Source organism: Mauremys reevesii, linkage group 1 (genome assembly GCF_016161935.1).
Source record: "Mauremys reevesii isolate NIE-2019 linkage group 1, ASM1616193v1, whole genome shotgun sequence".
In the NCBI taxonomy this organism is placed as follows: Eukaryota; Metazoa; Chordata; order Testudines; family Geoemydidae; genus Mauremys; species Mauremys reevesii.
Genome location: NC_052623.1, coordinates 160727509 through 160749330, shown reverse-complemented (window position 1 = coordinate 160749330; position 21822 = coordinate 160727509). Strand labels below are relative to the sequence as shown.

The following is a 21822-nucleotide window of genomic DNA, read 5'->3' as shown; positions in this document are numbered from 1 at the left end:
CTAGCCATCTGACCTGCCTGAGCCAGAAAACCATGGCCAGAGAACCCTGAAGGGGGATGAAGGCTGAGAGCATTGGATGTGTGGGAGGGATACCTGCTGGCTCTCAAAGACAGAGAGCTGAAGATGGAGGGAGAGAGGTCTTAAGAATGAGGAAGAGGTGTGGTGATGGATGCCAGAGCTGTACTGAGGAGCTGAATTGTGGTGAACAATTCTAGGACGTAGTGAAAGATGCTGAGGTTGTTTGTAATGTACTGTTGGGACTATGATTATGGGACACAAGTAATGGTTTCTATGCACAGGGCATTTGTTCGTAATTAATTAACCCCACAAGGGCTATCTTCATACTCAGACTGGTTGGGGATTACTGGGGACTCTGATGAAGGGGAAACTGAGGCAGGTGTATGTCATGCCATGGCATGCTGGCAGAAGGTGCTCAAATCAGGACCAGTCTAGGACACTGTCCCACTTCATGAAACTGTTAGAGAAAATCACAGATAGTTGCATTTGCTGAATAGTGGAGCCCATTTCAAGAACGGAGCTGTTTGGCTTTAGAAGAAGAAAAGGGATGACAGACAGTATGTTCATTCATTAGACAGCTGGTGGAAAAGAAGCTGGAGGGAAATGTCAAGGACGGTTGGACAGTCCTTGATTTGGAGAAAGCATTCAACAAAGTACCATACCTAGGAGACTGCTGGTGCCTCTGCTACAATTTGGGTTACTGGAAGATCTTAGGGTACCAGAGGATCTTGTCCAGATGGTAGTGGGTTTGTATGATGGTTCCACGACAAAAGTGCAGACACCTTTCAATGTGATAGAGGGTTTCAAGGTGAAGGCTGGACTACACCAGAGATCACTGCTTTCTTCATTACTATTCAGAATTGTGATGTACTTCATAAGTAAGCCAATCCAAGAGGAAGGTGGTACAAAGTTGATCTACACAAACAATATTGTGCTAATGGCCAGTAGTGAAGAAAATGTGGTCCAAGTGACTGATGCTTGGAACAAGGAACAGACAAAATGTGACCTCAAAATGAGTAATGAAAAGACTGAAGTAATGTGGGCAACTTGCGGGAACCAAGACAAATGAATATCAACATCAAGAGCCAAGGCCTAAATCAGATTTCTGCATCTAAGTATCTTAAAGGCTATTTAACAACAAATGGAGAGCTCAACAGAGAACTGCAAGCAAGGCTGCTGAATGTGGGGGAAGTCTGATGCAGGATAAGTGAAGTGATTTATAATAAATGGATGCTCAGACTACTTAAGGGACAACGATACAAAACCCAGGGAAGAGCAGTTTGTCTGTACAGAGCAGAGACATGGGTGACCAAAGAGAGGCACTTGAGAAGACTTGACACCATTGAAATGAGAGATTTGAGGGCAGTGAGAGGGGGGACATTGCTGGACCATGAACAAAATGATGTAATTAGGAGTGAGACCAAGGTTTCCAATATTAAAGAGAAGTTGCAAGAGAGGAATATGTGATGGTATGAGCATGTACAAAGAATGGATGAAGGGAATCCCATTAGGGAGGCATTTGAGAATAAAGTTCATAGGTGGAAAACAAGAGAAAAGCCAAGAAAATGGTTGAAACTAGGACTATAGGCTAGGACTAGAACAGGGTTTAAAAGAGAACTAGATAAATGCATGGAGGTTAAGTCCATTAATGGCTATTAGCCAGGATGGGTAAGGAATGGTGTCCCTAGCCCCTGTTTGCAGAGGGTGGAGTTGGATGGCAGGAGAGAGATCACTTGATCATTACCTGTTAGGTTCATTCCATCTGGGACATCTGGCATTGGTCACTGTCAGTAGACAGGATACTAGTCTGGATGGACCTTTGGTCTGACCCAGTACGGCCATTCTTATGTTCTAAACACTATGTACCGGAAGATGCAGTGCATATGGAATGAGTGTTGAACCAGCAAGCTTGGAAAAGACTGATAGGGCAACCTGACCCTAACTAGCTGGGAAAAGGGGGAGACGATATCTAGACTCCTCTATGACTTGGGTAGAATGTGGCTGAAAGAGGAGACATTTCTTGTGCTATGGACCATCACACTCCCTCCTTCATTTGCAGCAGATGGTTCTTCAGGAACATGGGGAGAGAACAAGTAGCCTTGTTCTTGTCTTGGGGGGAAGTTCTGTCTTTCGTTCTCAGAATTCTATGCCGAGAAGGAAAGTCAGGGTTGACAGGCTCAGCAAGACACACTTAAACCAATGGAATGTAATCTAGACCATCTGGCCTCTTGGCATATCACAGGCCAGGTGTGAAGTCTAATGATGAACCTATTTGCATCTAAGACCTGCTGGAAACCAAAAGAGGTACTACATGAGGAAGAGACATTCAGAAACAGACGCCGTGGTCCCCTTATCTCAGAAGTAGGCTATGTCTTCCCATTCCCTTCCCCTGCCACTGAGAGTAAAGATGGTAAAGAAGATTGTGAAGGTATAAGCCATTGTGAAAATAATCACCACCTCATTAACCCTCAGGTCCTGGTTTTCAGACCTGATTTAAATGTAACTGGAACCTCTTCTCAAACTGCCAACACATGCACAAACAAAACACAGTGCAACCAGGACCTAGCCTAAACTAAAATCCAGTCCTGCCTAATTCATCAGCTGAGAGGAAGGAGCTACAGTCATTCTAAAAAGGTAACCAACACACTTCTACCGTCTTGGCACAAATTCTGTCTGATGTCTATGTATCACTTGGGATTTAGATGTTGACGTTACAAGGGACACATATCAGGGCAAAGTAAGCTGAAGTAAAGGACATTCTAGTCTTTTTACAAGATGGCCTGACCATGAAGCTCAAGAACAATTGGTTTTGGAAAGACAAGTTAGTGAATGCAGGCCTATTGCACTGTAAGAAACCCATGAGAATCTCTTATTACCATCACATAAACTGATTCTTGAAGGCTAACTACTCTTATCAGTTCTCTAGCAATATGCAGATTCATGTCATGATCTTAATCTGTGTACTATACATCCTAATTAAAACTATATTTCAACTTCACAGTCGCTAGGTCTCTTTCTCTTCTCACTGAAAATATCTTTTGGCTATTTGCTACCTCTTCAACAAAGGGGATTTTGGAGCTTGGCGTGCACTCAATGAAACACTGTCAAATATGGTAATTAAGGAGGCCTTGATCCACAAGATTATCACCCCAAAGTCAATGCAATCTTCTTCATATAATTCAAAGTGGTATTGTTGCCCTTCTGGTTGAATCCAAACATCTTAAGGAAGTAGAGAATTTAGATATGAGCAGATCCAAGTAGGGAATAAGGACTATATAGCAAAGGCATTCAAAGCCTCAGGTTACAGCTCTTCTCATTACTATGCACTCTGTGAAAAGAATAGTGATTTTGTGGAGTGGAGAGATCACATTCATCTTATGCAGAGGTCTGTAAGAGTACTACAGAATCTTCCATCCACATTTTCTCCAACACTATCAGGGCAAATTCCTTCTCCCAGGTGATGCAGTGTTTGATAGAATGTTATGGAAAGGGGTGCCCCAGTACCTTTACATTCCTTTTCAGTTCCTCATGGGTAAGTTGAATCCTGCCTCTCTTCCAAGAGATGAGTTATTGCTTTCTGCATCACACTGTGAAAACTGACATGGAGGGGTCTGGAAAAGGGAAAATTCTGTCTTACCTGTGAATTTTCATTTGAGGGTGCTCCATGTCAGATAGCCTGACCCTCCCTTAGAGGATTGCATTATGTCCAAGTTTTTTTCTGCCTATTATTCACTTTATAAGCAGTTTGGAAAGGGAAGGAAGGTGCTCCTCTAGGAAATCCCTAAATTTCATTTCAAGACTGCTGCAGATGGTTTGAATTGAATAGCACTTTTAAACTTGTATAGTATTTTTCAGCTTTGGAAGCTGTTAGAGTGAACACTTCCTGAGGGGTGGTTGCACACCCATGCTTAGAGCGAAGTCTGCTCTGCTTCTATTTGCCATGGAAATGGAGAAGGCCCCACTTTAAAGACTCTCTGATATGAAAGGTCCTAGAATGAAAATTCACAGGTAAGACAAAAATTTACCTTTCCCCTCCCCAGTGACAATTAGCTGGAGTTATAATATCCATCCACTGACTGAACACATTCAGTATCCTTAAATATTTGCTTCCTTACTTGTACGTAAATCCTCCTCATATATGCTCCTGTACCCCATCACTTGCCTCCTCACCCCACATCTTCATCTCTGACCTTCTATAATTCCTTCCTTGAAACTTTATTTACAGAAAGCAGTTCTTCCTGGACATCACAAAAACACTACTCACTGTTTACAACATAGCAATATACTCCTGGATTTTCTTAGATTCATTCCCCACACATTAGCCAACTGAAATGAATGTCACTGAAGATAGTTTTTGATCTGTTACTTTTAACTTTCACAAACACTTACCCAAACATTTTAGGATGATTACGTTGCCTGAAGTACACTCTTCTCTAAGATGAAAATACAGTAATATTAGTTCCTAAGCATGCTCTTTGGTTTCTCAAATTTCTGGGATATATATCTGGTTTCATATTTAGGGTCTAATTAAAAGAATAGACACTGAATGTTGTGTGTGTGCACATATTTATATGCATGCAGAAATACCCTGTGTGTGTAGGTATGTGCATTTGTATGAGTATATAGATCTCAGAATATACCTACAGATGAATGAAGGGACTGATCCAGGGTCCATTGAAGTCAATTGGAGTCTTTAGTTTGATTTTAATGGGCTTTGGATCAAGCCTCTAATACACATGAACTCTCATTCTTTGGGGAACAAGTAATGAAGATGCCACTGAACCTGGGTCTCTGCTATATGACAGCATGAAACACTTATGAAGGCCTACCTGCCTGAGAAAAGGTGTAATTTACTGAGAAAATAAGCCAACAAACTTAATCTATTAACAATTCTTATTCCATTACTTAGACCATTTCTATCAACACATATACTCTAATTTGCTTAGTAACTTTTCTCCATTGAACTAAACAATCTGAAACATACCTTAAGTATGATGCATTGTGTAAGGCTGTCACTTGATCAGCTGATGACCAATGACTGACAGAAACAAAACGTCTTTGAAACTCCTCTTCGATTGCAGCCACAGGCAGGTAACCAGAATTTATGTAACTGAAAAAAAAATCATAAACTCAGCTTGCTGATACAGAATTTCCAATAATACTTTTAAATGATTCAGTGGGGGTATTACTAAAAGATTCAAAGTAGTAAATATGTCAGTCACATACTAACAGCATATAAAACAATACAGTCATGTCTCACATAGGAGGCTATTTGCCTTATCATGCCTGCATGGAACTGCCATTAATACATATGGAAGTTACACTCACTGAGAACAGAACAGACTCCCTAAATTGGCAGAGAAAATAGGTTTTACTTCTAATTTTGTACTGAACCTTTTATCTTTAATTGGTCAGTACATTTTCTGTAATACTAACATAGATCTTCTTCTCCCTCTAAAATAAGACTTAGTGTTTATAGTAGAGGAGGTATAAAAATTGAGGTTTTTTTTATTCAACAAATTCTGCTTTTCTTTCAGTTTACAAATTTTCCCAGAGAAGAGTGTAAATTTTTTCAAACAATTCTTGCTCTGTAGATCACTTGTGACTAGCTCATTCTGACTAGTTGTTACTGAAATTCAAGCTGTTTTGGTTATACTTAATTGGACACTAAGTCACTTGATATTTATGTACCAATCAGATATGTGTACATTTTAGAATCAGTTTTCTGGTGCCAATTTGCTCCCCAAGGGGGGAGGGATAGTTCAGTGGTTTGAGTATTGGCCTGCTAAACCCAGGGTTGTGAGTTCAATCCTTGAGGAGGCCACTTAGGGATCTGGGGCAAAAATTGGTCCTGCTAGTGAAGGCAGGGGGCTGGACTCAATGACCTTTCAAGGTCCCTTCCAGTTTTAGGAGATTGGTATATCTCCAATTATTACCTAATACTCACTTATTTTCAGATTTTACCTTTAATAAATATTCTCCAATAGTCACTTAAAATTTTTCAGTTTCCATCAAGTAAACACATTTGCTAGGATATTCTTGGGAAGCAAACACAGAAGGGGTGGGAACACAATCAGAGTGAGTTACTTTAAAATTTGAATCAATATTCCATGAAACTCTTTTGTAGTATTTTCCCTAGTTCTAGGCTGAAGTTTGTTGCATGTGATCTGACTGAATAGAGGTGGACAGAATCTGCTGCATTACAGCTTAGAGGAAATATCAGTTTAGTGAAAAAACATTTTGTGGTGGAATTTGAATCTGGGAGTGAACATTCCAGCAGCATGGCACAGCAGGCTCTTATTTCCTTAGGGCCACATCCTGCTGTCTGCTGTGCAGGTGTGCTGGGGAGCAGCACAGAAGCATTAGCACCTAATAGCACTTGTTACTGTCCTGGTTGGTACATCTCAACCCCAAAGGGGCATTGTCTGACAAATAAGGGTATGACCAGGTCCCTAACTGGTTAGCTTGCATGCTACCTTCTATCATATCTACCAGCCAGGGACCCTCCTCATAAGAATGTAAGAATGGCCATAGTGGGTCAGACCAATGGTCCATCTAGTCCAGTATCCTGTCTTCTGAAAGTGGCCAATGCCAGGTGCTTCAGAGGGAATTAACAGAGTAGGGCAATTATCAAGTCATCCATCCTCTGTCATCCAGTCCCAGCTTCTGGGACACCAATTTGCTCCCCAAGGTGAAACACAGTTGCATATCCTGGGCCATCTTGTCCTACGTCAACAGGAAGTATAGCTCTGACCACTCCACTATCCCCTTCCTAGCCCCAGCAGTGTGGCTCCTATCAATGAGAGGAGGATTTTCCTATTCAAGCAGTCTCTTTGGTGCTGGTCAGTCCACTCTGTAGTATATTTTGAAAATAAAACTCCCTGACTTCACCTCTTGTATGTTGAATAGTGAAGTAGTATTTTATCCTAATACCTGTGATCATTTGTTTTAGTAATCTTTACATTAATACTAACACTGTATAAAAGTCAGAATAGATTCATTACACAAGATAACTTAAAGCATTCTGGTCACATTATAGGGAATGCCATTAAAATGTCAGTACTGAATTGTCTCCTGCAAGAATGAAGTTGGTCTGTGAGAGCTTTCTCAGAGGGTGAGTCCAAGCCTGGCAAGAATTCCTGCAGGAACTAAGTAGCACTTCCCACCTAATAGTTTATTTAAAATGTCGTTTAGAAACTCTGACATTTTTATTCAATACCTTGAGAAACCTAAGCGTTTACATGTAGCATTTCCATTCTCATCGTTCCAGTCATCTGAGCAGACAGTCCTCCAGGAACCAAAAGTAAACACCTGAAGCACTGCCTTCTTTCCACTCAGCCTGACTGAGGGATTCAGAAAAACACAAAAAGCACCAATAAGAAGTTAATAAAAACCACTGAGAAATCTATCAAGTGCAAAACAATGTAAGCAAATCACCATGGCTTCTGTATTTCTTGGTTCATTCTGTCTGTATTACTTGTCTCTTCTGAACACTTGTTTCTTTGAGATAATTCACCAGTATCTTTTTCCAAATAGAAAATTGATTTTCCTTTACCTTCTTCACTACTTGACAATATACCAAAGGACACCCAGCAAATGCAGCTTCACCAGTACAGCCTGATGTACCTGGCAAGCCCCCACATAAATGGACATAGATTCAGAACCTTTTTCGCCAGAATTCTAGCAGTAATAGAGAGATTAATGGCCTGACTTTCAGAGTTTCTTGGCAAGTGAATGCCATTTGAAATCAATGGGAGCTGCATGTGCTCAGAACCTCCAAAAATCAAACCCAAGCTGAGTAGCTTTGAAAAATGTAATTAAAAGGTATTGTTGCTGTATTAGCAGCATGACATAGTTGTAGGAACATAGGATTGGACATGCCTGATCATCACTTCAAGCCTGATCTCCCAAGGATCCCTTTGTGGAGATCTCTTTGCATTATCACCTCCTATGGAAGGGATCTTAGGGACTGTGGAGGGAAAATGGAGATACAACTTTGGGAGCTGCAGTGCTCCCTCTACTGGCCATCTGCCATGAGCTAGCAGAACTCCCGCTGGAGCAGTGCTTCTAAAGTCTGGGTTCTATGAGCTGTTTAGCAGAAGATTCAGAGTGGGCCCAGACGAAGATAATACAGCTTGGAGTTGATTTTCTTCCTGACCAGATTTTCAGGGAGAAGTTCCACATACTGTGTACAATTCTGCTCTCCCATGTTTAAGCAAGATTAATTCAAACTGGAACAGGTGCAGAGAAGGGCTACTAGGACAATCCGAGGAATGGAAAACCTACCTTATGAGAGCAGAACCAAAGAGCTTGGCTTGTTTAGCCTAAGCTAAAGAAGGCTGACGGGAGATATGATTGCTCTCTATAAATACATCAGAGGGATAAATACCAGGGAGGGAGAGGAGTTATTTAAGTTAAGACCCAATGTTGACACAAGAACAAATGATATAAACTGGCCATCAACAAGTTTAGGCTTGAAATAAGGAGAAGGTTTCTAACCATCAGAAGAGTGAAGTTCTGGAGCAGCCTTCCAAGGGGAATCAGTGGGGTGGGGAGGAACCTAACTGGCTTCAAGACTGAGCTTGATAAGTTTATGGAGGGATTGGTATGAGAGGACTGTAACCAATCTGTGACTGCTTGTAGCATGTAACCGATCTGTGACTGCTTGTAGCAGATATCTCCAATGGCTGGTGATGGGACACTAGATGGGGAGGGCTCTGAGTTACTACAGAGAATTCTTTCCCAGTTGTCTGGCTGGTGGGTGTTGCCCACATGCTCAGAGTCTAACTGATCACCATATATGGGGTCAGGAAGGAATTTTTCCCCAGTTCAGATTGGCAGAGACCCTGGGGGTTTTTTGCATCCTCTGCAGCATGGGGCACAAGTCCGTTGTAGGTTTAAATTAGTGTAAATGGTGAATTCTCTATAACTTGAAGTCTTTAAATCATGATTTGAGGACTTCAGTAACTCAGCCAGAGGTTGGAGTCTATTACAGGAGTGAGTGTGTGAGGTTCTGTGACCTGCAACGTGCAGAAGGTCAGACTAGATGATCACGATAGTCCTTTCTAGCCTTGAAGTCTATGAGTCTGATAGATCAGGGGACGATCTGTAGAACATAACACCTCCCCGATTCATCCATTCCTTTCCCCACATTTTGCTATAACATGGCACATGCTCTGCTGCCAAGAAAAGTTAGTAGTGATTCATAATAGAATAAAAAATACCGCAGCTGTATTCATCCTCTCCTCCTTTACAGTTAAAGACACCATCACACCTCGCTGATTGCTGGATACATTTGAAGGACGATCTGCATCGAAACTTCCCAATGCAGTTGTACTGGACTGCCAGGAATTAAAGAGAACACACTAACATGATCACATCAGGATAGTAATTTGTGTGCTTGAAGTATTTTTTTTCTTACTTTGATTATATAGTCCCACTTTCATGTTGTTTGTGAAAAGACAACCCTTGTATTCTAGGAATATTGAAATATAATCTGGAGGTTTCTACACAATGCTCTTAAATGTATCCATTGGTAATGGCAACTATAGTGAAACAGCATTGTTGTCAATTATGGCTCCTTTCCAACTTCTCTAATCTCCAGTTTATGTTTCATTCTAGGGAGAGTTTCTGGGTCTGGTATATATGACTGGCTCCTCATCAGCAAAGAAGGAAAGGAGAACCTCCTCAGAGCTGCAGTGCAGAGTTGTTTCCTCCCATGTGTATCTCAGCCTTGTAAGTCTATGAATTTTCTGGATGTGAAGGTGTTGCTCTACCACTAACAAATTCTGTGTCTGCACTTGTGCAGGTGTGACCTTCCAGTTGCAACTAAGCTCATTCTTTTTCCTGTTCCCATCTTTTTGGGTTGGGGGAAAAGGACATTAGAGCACTCAAACACAATGATGTCACTCTGTTGTTGGTATATATGAGAGACATACAGGACAAAAAATGACATTGTCTGAAGCCACATCCAGTCTCTATTTCTCAAGCACACAGGCTGCTTAAATGTTTGGGGTTTTTTGAATGGGGATCACTGTGTCGAATCACTGACGTCTGTGTTTTCAGTCAGTTATGTCTTCAATTACAGTATTTGCCTTGAAGGTTTCTTACTGTTTCAGGTTTCCCAGTGTTGTGAATGTAGGTTATGCCAATGGTCTCTCTTGTGTGCCAGATCAATTTTGTTCATACAGGTAAATAAAATTTCAAGTCATCACACCAAAAGGATTTTTTACTTCAGTAAACTATTTTGGTGGCAGTTTAATTCCATTCTCAGTAAGCGACTCATGAAAAATTAAGTGCTTGAATGGTTAATTGAGAACCTAATAAATAACTAAGTGTACTCACCACCCAGGCCAATGGCAGCTGCTAGGATTACTACAAGTAATAAAACAAGGATAAATGGAAGAAACCTTAGTGAGACTAAAACATGGCACTTCGATGATGGCTGGATAGCTCCTAGAAACCAAAAAGAAAAGTGAGAAACAGCAGCTTCTATGAAATAAACACACTTAGATTTTTAGTGAAAACATTTTTTAAATTTAAAATAGACTCAAGTAGTAACAGCTCCGTTCATTTCATGTCATGGTCTGATCCTTTGAGGTGCCGACTAACTTGTGTAAGGAGTTGAGAGCACTTGGAACCTTGCAAGGGGTGGTCTGCACATTAGGACTGGATCCATAGCCCATTGAAAGGAATGACTCTCTTTGCCTTTGATGGGTTAGAATCAGGCCCTCCGTGGTTAGGCTAAGCCCCAGTGAACTCAAAACTTGACTTCTAAACCTTCTGATTTTCATGATGAGGAAGATAAAAAGTATATGTCTCTCTCTAAAGAGTTAAATGACTCTGAGAAAAGAAAATTCTGAATTGTTTTGTTTACACAATCAAACCTGAATAAAGTGTAGGATCTACTGGGAATATAAAACTCTCAAATGGAGAAAAAAATTCTCTTCAAAGAATTAATGGCTCTGAATATCACTTTTATAAAAACTTCTGCCAAAATTGTCTTCTGAATCTCTCCTGTATCAGCTTAGTACTTCTGAGGCTCACTGTTACCATCATCGCTGGCTGGATGCTACATTGTGTGCTGTATTCAGGACAACTGAAATCCAGTGAATAGGAAGGAGGTGGTATGGCTCCACTTGGGACAGTGAGGAAGTAAGTCTGGCTGCAGCACACTGCATTCCCTACAGTTTGAAGAATAAAGATTCAGAGCAAATGTGAATAAGAGATGCTAAAGATTGAAACAGAGGCAGGACAGAATCAAGAGAAGGACAAAACTGGCCAGTGTTTTGGAAGAGTTGATAGACAGGCCCACATAAAAAGGAGATGGCAGAAGAAAGCAAAAGTTCAGGGCAAGAATAAAGCTCTAGATTTTTGGCTTTTGAAGCAAGGCTAATTGGAGCCATAGAGTTAGAAATGTAGATGTAGAAAACTGCACCCAAAATTAGAGGCGATTTTTTGCAAATTTGAGCCTTATTGACTTGGTCAAAGTCACACAGCAAATCAATGGTAGAGGCAGGAATAGAGGCCTAGCCTGTTCCTGTGAAATGGATTGAAGAACAGGAATCCACAGCAGTGGATCAACAGGATAGGCAACAGTTTCCACTGAACATAATGGATAGCTTTGTGTAAAAAAAAAATTATATATATATATAATTATTCTGGTTTGACATATAAAGGACAAAGCAAGTGTAAATAATGGAAAGGTGCCATTTACATATACAGGAGGTCTTCAGTTTTGATTCATGCAGCTGTGCCCACCCTACCCCTAAACTTACCTTTGAATTTTGGATTTGCAGAAACTTGAAGCTCAGACAAAACTGCTGAGTTTCATCCAGTTTCATGTAAAATCACAAACAAATCCAGTTTCACCCAAACCTGTTCAGTAGAAATTGAGCGAATCTCTTAGACAAACAGAATGTGAAATCAGGTACATTTTATCTGGCTTCTGGTGTCATAATGAATATTTTGCAGAGCTGTTATAAACAGCCTGCATAAATTAATATTGCTTTACCTCTGACCTTAGGTCTGATTCTGCTCCCATTGAAGTTAATGTGTGTTTTGTCACTGGTTTCAATGGGAACAAGATCAGGCCCGTAGAATGTAACCAAAATGCATACTGTGCTATCCGTGACCTACTCTACTGCATTGCCTTTTTCTAATGATATGGATTTCCAGACTTGGAAGGTTTAATATAAAACATTCAGAATTGTGTCATATCTGAAGTAAGAAACAAATAATCTACAACCTGGATGAAACTTTATGAATAATGCAGACTTGCAAAAGTGTCATGGAAACATATCCGCCCAGGCAAAAAATGTCCTCACCCACTCTCACCATGAGGAAGCTAGTGAAAAAAAATGAGTGCTACTTTCTCACTAATAAAAACAATGTACCCGGTTTGTGTAAGTATAGTTTTGCAAGGCTAAATTACTACATAAACCAGGGGTAGTCAATAGGCAAACCACAGGCCAAATCTGAACAGCCAGATGCTATTGGAAGGACCCTGAAATCTTTTTATTTACTTATTATTATCATTGTTATTATTTTTTTCTCTGGAGTCTGGACCTTCACCAATAAATTTGGATGATGACAAAAAATCATTGATTACCCCTGACTGTACACATTACAAAGGTATGTAGAATCCCTACCAAGTCCATTTGCACCGGGATCTACTTTTGCTTGTTGTATGCTGAAAAATCTTTTGTAGAGAAAATGAACTTCAGCTACTGGCAATTTGTCTTCAGTAACAGAGGTGATTTCAGGATTTCCAGTATTGGGTTTAGTCTCCAGTACCTGGACCAACAAAGAACAGAAGTCACTTTTAAAACCAACTACTCGTTCTCCTCATACCACCCCCAATGCCTGTCTACTGGTGATGATTTTTTTTTGTTGCGGGGCCCTGCTTTGCGCACACTTTTGGAATGAACAGCTGATACAAAGCAAATCCAGGGACAGCTTCCAGGCCTGCTGTCTGTTTGCCTAAAAATGGCCTCAACCTGCAAGATGCTGAGCACCTCCTGAGTGTTATTGAGGAGCTCACGGAATTCCTATTGACTTCAGTGAGAGTCGGGGCACTCAGCAACTTGCACAAATGGACCGCAAATTAGCAAGCATTAACCAGCAATTTACTGAAACTAAAATGTTGCTTGAGTCTGCCTATAACCACAGTTATTTAGAGTAATTCATTCACCACATCAAGAAATTCTGACAAGTTTCTTCTTTAAATGTCAAAGCATTTTCCACAGGGTGCTTTTTAATTACTACTGTAAGTACTGTAAAGGAAAGTCCAAGTTACGAACTGTGCAAAGCCTGCTCTGATCTGTCGGACTTCCCATTTACGTTATGCTGAAGAACCTTTGAATGTTGTATGCAGATCACAAACTGAAATTAAAATGTAATTCTGGGTAAATAAACCTTATGTTTTAAAATTAACATGAAGGTATAGGGTACAGATAGGATACAAAAAACTTCAGTATGTGGTCCAGTAGGCTCTGTACAATCAATGACATAGTGGGTCTGATTCTGTAATCACACTGGTATAAATCAAGAGTAAATGCATTAAAGTCAGAGGAGCTAGTATGCTGTAAATCCAGAATGTCAGGCCCAGGAAATTTTTGCCTTAGACAAAGTATAGTTCAGCTTTGCCACTAACTTTTAGGGAACATAGAATATTTTTTCACCATCTAGCAAGCATTACCTATCAAAATACAACTTTTCTCTTATTCTGTCAGATATAATAGACATTCCTGGTAACTAAAAATGTCAAGAGGCATTATATAAACTGCTGTTTTTAGGGCAGAAATAAGGAAAGCGCATCCTTCTGCAAATGATTTCTGAACCTAAAGAATACCTTCATTGCTACATGTGTTGCTGCTCTGGAAATAAAACAGCATTAAGATACATGACATACAGTTACAAAATGTTAGAGAATCATTATTTACCCTGGCCGAGGGTGTTACTCACCTCTTCTTGAGACATCATGGTTAAAAACAAAAATATGTTCTCTTTTCATTATAGTAGTAAGCCAGAGGGAAATCTAGTTGTTAAACCAGTCCACTCAGGAAATATTTTCATCAAACCACCCAGAATTGCCGGCTCAACCGCTGTAGCAAATGACATTATTACTGTAGTCTGTGTAATTCAACCTGGTCGTAGATATCAGGTAGCCTAGGATGACATAGCTATGGATACCAGGAAGGCAAAAACTCAGCAACCCTTTTAATCAGTGTAATCAGGTAAGGTAATATCGTGGTATTCGTAAACCTTTTCATGAACCTGTCTGAGAGGAAACTCTCCAAAGATTAAGTCACAAGTGTGCTTGCTTGTTCCATTTATACTAAATAAAGTGGCTGGAGAAAAGCATGTGCCAGAATTCTGGGCTCTGGTGAAGGAACCCCTCAAACCTAGTCAGTTTGGCAAACCAGGCCCTTTACCTGGTTGCATTGCTCTTTGTGAATTTGGTGTGCTCTTTGCTAAATGCACCCACCAGGCATGAGGCAAACAGCAAACCAAAAGATAGTTCCCTGGATAGATCTGCATTTTAACTATGAAAGAATTCCACCTCCATAATTTTGAAAATTGTGCACTTGAGCCAATGCGAAAATTCCACCTGCTCTAAACTCAGAAGCTCATGGAGCAGCTGAAATGAAAAATCTTGATCAGAATAACAGTATAGTCATGATCTTGTTTTGAGCATTTTTTTTGAGGGGGGGGGGGCAGGAGGTTGTGAAGCAAGCCAAAGAGCCATGCTGGTATGTATAAGTGAAGACAGGGCTACTGAGAGACTATCGCTTCCCTAATGAGAGTGCTAATATTTTAGAGTAGGTTAGTGGCATTTACTAATGATGGGAGAATCTCAAAAGTTTCAGAGGAATCTTATTCAAACTTGGCTATTCAAGATGGGAGTTGAACTCTTACAAGAAAAGGTTGTACAATATTTCTGATACTTCCTCATCTTAGTCAGGACAGCTTTGTGACAAGAACAGCTTTTATTACCTTATTTTGGCAGTTCTGCTTCTGATCATTGCAGGAATTAGGAAGCAGAGGCATTAAAAAAAAGAAAAAAAGATAGAAAACTGATCAAAAAGGTTCAGGCTGTGTTCAGTTAGAGGCAGGAGTGAAAGCAGAATTGGCTTATCTACACATGGAAATGACTAATATTTCTCTTTTTTCCTCGCATACTGAGCAAGATCGTGGGTTTGACCCTCGGCTGCCCTGAGCTCAGCCTTGGAAGACCTGGGTTTGATTCCCCACTGTGCCTGAGGGGAGGCTGTTAGGGAACTAGTCACAACTCCCTGATCTCAGCCACTAGGACCTGAGGTAAGTTAAAGTTTCCCGGGTGAGGTGTGGAGGCATCTTCAACTGACATAAGGGCCCTCAGGAACCTAACAGCAGTGGAGAATCAGGCATAGCAAAGGATTGCTTTACCATGCCCTCTCCTGTTCCTTGATAAACCTTTTCCTCTCCCAGCCCTGATATACACCCTGCCCCCCACCCCTTCTGCCAGGAGGGACATAGCAGCACAGGAGGCAGGGGAGATTCAGTGGAGATTCCCCTCACATGGGGAATTTTTCTGGGCAATCTCTAGCCATTTTAAACTCGCTTTGTAGTGTGTAAACTGGAGAATCTGACATACTGTTTCTCCCTGCTGCTGGGTCATCAAGGGAATGCTTTAGTTTATCCAGTATATCATTGGTCTTAGTGCTTTATTGCCAAGAGCAGCACAGGCTGTGGAAGCACAACTTTTCCCATACTGCCTAACCTACGTGCTTTGAACCTGACCTGAAGGGGCCACCTTTAAAGGAGAAATCATATTTCAGCCTCCATGCTCATTCAGTTCTTAGCCTCTTTGATGGGGATGCCAACAAGGGGCCCAGCTGTGGAGCTGGTTCTGTGAGGTGGAAATGTGTCCACTAAGACCCGGGTTCAGACCACCAACTGATTTCACGTATGCCACTGAACAACCAATGCATAGCAACAGCTCATGCTCACTGACTCATTACTGCCTTGGGGTGCATTTAAAATGGTGATCTGAAAGTGAGAGATTCAGTTCCCTGCAATTAGCAAATTTGCACTGACTATGCATTGTGCTATACTGTGGACATATACTAGGTTAGTCTTATTTTGCTACAGTCTACAGAAGGCAGACAGAGACTGCATATATTTCTTGCCTTTTAACCACCCTAAAGTAAAAGTGCAAAGACTAACATGCTATGAAAACAGGATATCAGCTTTTGTGAAAAAGATCACAAGGGGTTTGAGGTTTTTTATCTTAGCAGCCTCTCTCCTTCCCTCTCTCTCTGTCTCTCTCTACTAATTTCTGCCTGTACTGAACATACATTCACAAGAGGAGTGGAAGAGATGGCAGTGGCTGAAACACAACTATATTCGAAGGTCTTGAACAAAGTCAAAAACAGAAGCACCTGCGCTTTACTGGAATCCCTCTTATCTATGGGATTCCCTGCACATACAGCGTGAGTAGTATTTTTAAGTTACCTCAATATATTAAAGAATTTTCTCATAAAAATTTGAACATAGACAGCTTTCATTTTTAACAGAGAAAACAGACAACTGCTTGACACAGATGTTTCTGTATGTGGATAAGATATCCCGCTTAGGCTTAATTTATAGCATTTTGCGGTGTATTGATCTTACCCTACAAAGAACCTACTGTGCATCCATTTTTAATATCTAAATCTAAAAACTATCCACTTTTGTGTTGAGAGACTGTAAAACTTGTTAAATACTTGACATACTCAGTTATCTCCCACAGTATTACCAAAAACAAGTCACATTTTTCATTCATCAATTTTGCTGGAACATAGTTAAGTTTAAAGACACCTTTTGGCCTATGCTGGGTTCTATGACACAGCCAAGGCATCTTACCACATGTAGGATATTAGAGACAGGGTTTACTTTTCACAAGACATCATTTTCCTGTTTATAAATATCATATAAAACTATTCAACACAACTATCATTTTTACTCTTTTTATTCCATAAAGAATTTTTCTCAGTTTAAGATCATGTTAAAAAATTACATGCCAAAGGGGAGAAGGGAAAATAGTATCTCCATGAAAAATACGAAAGCGCCAAATGCTGTCCTCAGTTATATTGGCAACCCCCATGCGGGAGCAGTGTAACTGTGGGCAGAATTTGACTCTGCATTAAAGAAAAATGCAGTATTAAGGTGACTTGTTTCCCAAACATCTTCAGATAGGATAAGCACATTTTATGTGAGATTTTCAAAGTGACATGGGGGAATCTAGGGCCTCAGCTCAGTGGCAGTTGGGCAGTTTAATTTTCCTATGTGCCTTTGAAAATCTCATCCTTCAAAAATTTACTCCCTTTCCTGCAAATTCTTTAACATCTGTGTGTGTGTGTGTGTGTGAGAGAGAGAGAGAGAGAGAGAGAGAGAGAGTGTGAAATAAGGATCCATCAATGTGAGTTTAAAACTGACTACAATACATCTTCATAACCTGATTTTTAATATTATTTATGTTGGCTTCTTATTGAAAATAAAACCAACCAGTGAAGCAACTATGTCTGAAAAGGTTCCGTATCAAAAGTATTGAATTAATTTTCTAAAGAGCCCTCTATTTTTGGGTGCCAACTTTAGGCACCTTGGGCCTGACTTCAGAGGTACTGAGTTCTCGTTGCTCCCATTAATGTCAATTGAAATTTTGGGGACACAGCTCTTCTGAAAATCTGGCTCACGGTCTCTCCCATCAAGCATCCCAAAACTGAGACACCCAAAATGAGTGGCCAGTTTTGAAAATGTTTGGCTCTGAGGTCTAAATTCTTTAAAGCACAGTGGTGCTACTTATGGAGTGTATTTGTGCTTTCTAGTGTAAAGGAAACAGTTAGATAAACAGTCAAAGGGCTGAGCAAGTTTGTATAACATTTATAAAGTAGCCTGGATTTTTGCCTAAAATTTGAACTGAACAACTTTCTGAGCTTAGAAACTTTGGTTATTATTTTTAAAACTTTTGCATGTGTTTTCAGTTCCTGATTTCAGCCATTCAGCATTCCTGGCATGGCCAAAACCAGGTTGTGTTAGAAATATCATAAAATAGCCTAATCTTACATGATTCAGAGCTGCAGTGCCATAATCTCTTTTACACTAAGGCCTCTTTACATCTGAGCAGTTTAAAGGTGCATTCGTGTAAATGGGAATCAGGCAGAATCTCAGCAACACATTAACCCCCAACTCCAGGCTTATACAGTACTAATTGTTATTAGCATTTCCAGACAGGGATCTGGTAGTTTATTCTAAAACAGTACTTTAAAATATATATATTTAAGAACTCTTCTGCTTTTTGTTTAAGAGAGATTTGTAGACATAGGATCCATTTTTGCATTAAATTGCCTTATTGTGTATTATTTGCTTTGTGGAAGTGCACAGGAGCCCCAGTCATAAGCCAGAATGCCACCATGCATGGTGCTATACAAACACAAAAAAACCCCAGTCACTGCCTCAATAAGCTTACAGTCCTAATATGAACTGAGACAACTGGTAAATACAGACTGGCACAAGGGAAAATGAGAATGCTGGTTTGGTATGATAGGCAGAGGTCTCAGCACCCCAGCTGCCTAGCCATCTGTCAATTTTTTATAAGCCTAATGGCAAAGGATAGTTTTAAGGAGGAAAATGAAGGAGAACAATGATTTGGCTTTGAAGGTGTTGACCGGGAGCATTCCCAAGAGTTGGAGGTTGCATGGGAGAAAGAACAAAAGTTCGTTTGAAAATTGATGGAGGCTGGCATTGGCAAAGAGAAGGCAGGAGTCGACCTCTTGATAGTGTATGGGAGATGATAGGTGGGGTAGGGATAGCTGGTGAAGGGCGTTGGAAGTGAAAACAAGCTGCTTATGCGTGATGCTATGGAGAAAGGGGAGCCAGTGGAGGGAGGCAAAGAGAGGGGTGACATGGTCAAAGCAACCAATGATCTTCACAGCAGCATTCTGAATGGATATGAGTGGGTAAGACTGGATTTGTCAAGGCCAGAGAGAGGGATATTGCAGTAATCAAGACACGAGATGATGAGAGCCTGGACGAGAGTGTTAGCAGTGAGGACGGATGAGAAAGGCCATACCGTAGAGATATCCTGCAGAAAGAATCAGCAAGATTTGCACATAGTTAGGACTTAAGGTCCTAGAGACAGGTCTGAGTCATTCAAAGTTGACACCCAGTTTACTGGCCTGAGTGACAGGAAGGATTGTGGTGGTGTCCACAGTGCTCAAGAAAGAAAGTAGCGGGGAGGGCTTGAGGGGAAAGATTAAGAGTTGTATTTTGGCCATGTTGGGCCTTCAGTAATAAAAGGACACAGCACGTAAGTAATGTGTTTAATTATTTATTTACAAATCCACATACAATTTTCTCCCTGGGGTGAGGAAGACAGAACAAAGTACATGAGACCAGTCACACTGTTTAATGCACTGCTGGAAGGTGCACAGATATCACAGGGCTGGATGCAGTATAAGAACTTGAACAGATGGGAATTAAATGTTACAAATTTGGCTTCAAGACGCCAACAGGCAGAAAATCTTGTTTCAAGTGTAGCAAATATTGTCTTTTGGATGTAGCAATAGAAATACATGAGTCATAGTGAGTTTTAAAATAGTGGCCAGGCTGAAATGTCCAGTTCCTCTGCTGGACTTCTTCTCATCTCCCCCACCCCAAGAAACTCAACTCTTGGTCTCAAAGATGTGTATGTGCAGGAACATATTGTCCTGACAGAAAAACATACTGAATTTGGATACAATTTGGTTCCATAGAACAGTAATTACATATTAGAGATAGACCTGAACCAAAACGCCAGACCTGAACCAAAATCCCTGAACTTGTGGCTCAAATCTGTCTCTCTAATGGGCAGAAACAAAACACTGACTCCTTTGGGAAAATTTGGATCCAGATTTCCAGATCCCAAGTATAAGAGTGTGGATCTAAGATTTTGGTTCTGCCCACTATAGTGTTTGGAGCTGGGATTTTGGTTGGCCCCATCTCTAATAACACTGTGGGCCCATATTCAGTACAAATCATGCTTATACAGTGTATTAAGGAAAAGTCTCCAGAACTCAAAGGAGAATTTGCTGTCTTACTGCATCTATTCCTTTCTCCTGGTGAATCCACTTTATTTTCCTTAGGCAAAAAGCTTTGGCTGCTACTGGACACAAGACAGCAGAAGAGGCTTCAAAATGGTAAGAATGAAATAATTTACGGTTCCCCCAGGAGTACTTTCACATGAAACCGAATGAAATGTAGTTGCTTATGGGCTGTTTCCCCACTGGATTTGGATTTAGGAGACTTCATGGTAAAAATGAAATCAAATCTGAGCTCATCTTTATTTTGCTTTATGGGACTAGTTTTATTCAATCATGTTTCTTGTAGGCATAAAATTATTTGCACAGAGTGCAAAGTAAAGTAAGAGCAGAGTTACTGCTTCCTAGACGATGGTTCTATTTTATGGAATGTGAGAGAACATGTGGGTGTGGGGGATGGATGCTGTCATGATCACCTAATTTTGACATCGTCAAAGACAGGAGGATTGTGAAGAATCATTATGTAATAAATGTCTCCAATTTCTCACACCTCCACTCGTGCACAAAAACCTCTCCCTCTCACAGAACTGGATGATGACTATAGATCAGAGAGGAAAGTTTAGATGCTCAGCCTGTGAGGCAAAAATAGAAAAGGAGGTGTTAAAGATCTGAGAGATTACAGTTGTAAAGGAATTTGGAACATGTTAAGTTAAAAGGCATTGACTGGAGGGAACACAACTCCAGGTGGGAAAAGGCTATAAAATCAAGCTGAATGGCTAAGAGTTTCCAGTTTTGAAAAATAAGAATCCAGGATAAGCATGACCATGGGTACTGTCAATTGCTACTCTTGGGTCATCTGAATTTTTTCTCCAGCCCGAGACACTGATGATGGAGTACGGAGATGTTGCTGATGCTGATTTATTTTGCAATTTAAATCCCAGATCTAAGAGTATGTCTACACTATACCCCTACAGCAGCACAGCTCCAACGCTGCGGATGTGCCACTGGAGAGTCACAGTGTAGATGCTTCCTACGTTAATGGAAAGGGGTTTTTCCGTTGATGTTGTTATTCCACGGCTCTGAGAAGCAGTAGTTACATTAACAGAAGAATCCTTCTGTCGACCACACAAGGGATTAGTTTGACCCAGCAACAGTATTTGGGCCACAAAATTTTTCACAACCCTGAGTGACGTAGCTAGGTCAATCTAATTTTTAAATGTAGACCAGACCTGAGTCAAATCTCAAACCCACGCTCTCTGCTGATATTTGTGAGACACAGAAGAGATATAAAAGAGCACCCAGCAGCAGCAATGCCTCCTACAAAGCAACTGATGTTGCTCCAGATGGGGCGATGTAAGGCAAATACAGTTAATCATCCAGATACAAAGGCTTAGAATGAGAACATTGCACAATTGAAATATGCATTATTGTATATTCCTCTTTGCTGTGTTTCCAGCAAGGCTGAGATGACACACGTTATGACTTTTACTTAGAGTTTATACCACAAGGAAGGTGGTTCTGGATGTTTTGGATCTAGGTCCATGTGTTGCAAAACATGCTGATATGTGGCATTACTTCTGACATCCAGATTGGTGATCAAGTGGTGGATTGCATGTTCATCCGAGCACATATCCAGTTCAACATAGGCTACAAAACAAGCTCCATCCAAAATTATTTCATGCTGTGAATTGAAAAAATCAGAAGCAGATCATGCTGCAATTCCCAAAGCAAAAGGACTTGTTACAGATTAGAGCATGATTTATTA

General features: G+C 40.6%; 2 protein-coding genes across 6 annotated transcripts in view; one reads left to right on the top strand and one right to left on the bottom strand.

Moving 5' to 3' along the window:
• Window positions 1-14001, bottom strand: part of TMPRSS3 (transmembrane serine protease 3) — a 29945-nt gene extending 15944 nt beyond the window's left edge. Inside the window, exons 1-7 of the mRNA XM_039541823.1 lie at window positions 13984-14001; window positions 12669-12813; window positions 10363-10473; window positions 9243-9359; window positions 7238-7361; window positions 5003-5128; window positions 4408-4451 (exon numbers count right to left, since the gene is read on the bottom strand). Coding sequence (XP_039397757.1) covers window positions 4408-4451; window positions 5003-5128; window positions 7238-7361; window positions 9243-9359; window positions 10363-10473; window positions 12669-12813; window positions 13984-14001 — 685 coding nt within the window. The remainder of the gene's footprint in view (window positions 1-4407; window positions 4452-5002; window positions 5129-7237; window positions 7362-9242; window positions 9360-10362; window positions 10474-12668; window positions 12814-13983) is intronic.
• Window positions 14002-15232: 1231 nt separating this feature from the next.
• The window catches only part of UBASH3A (ubiquitin associated and SH3 domain containing A), a 30803-nt gene continuing 24213 nt past the window's right edge, over window positions 15233-21822 (top strand). For 4 of the 5 annotated variants that reach the window (XR_005592604.1, XR_005592605.1, XR_005592603.1 and 1 more), the window contains exons 1-2: window positions 16314-16493; window positions 20163-20216. Coding sequence is in view for 2 of the 5 variants with exons in the window: in XM_039519658.1 (XP_039375592.1) it covers window positions 16381-16493; window positions 20163-20216 (167 nt within the window). In the remaining 3 variants the exon portion in view is untranslated. Of the gene's footprint in view, window positions 15340-16313; window positions 16494-20162; window positions 20217-21822 lie in introns of those variants that run through there. The other variant, XM_039519656.1, reaches the window with a different exon arrangement.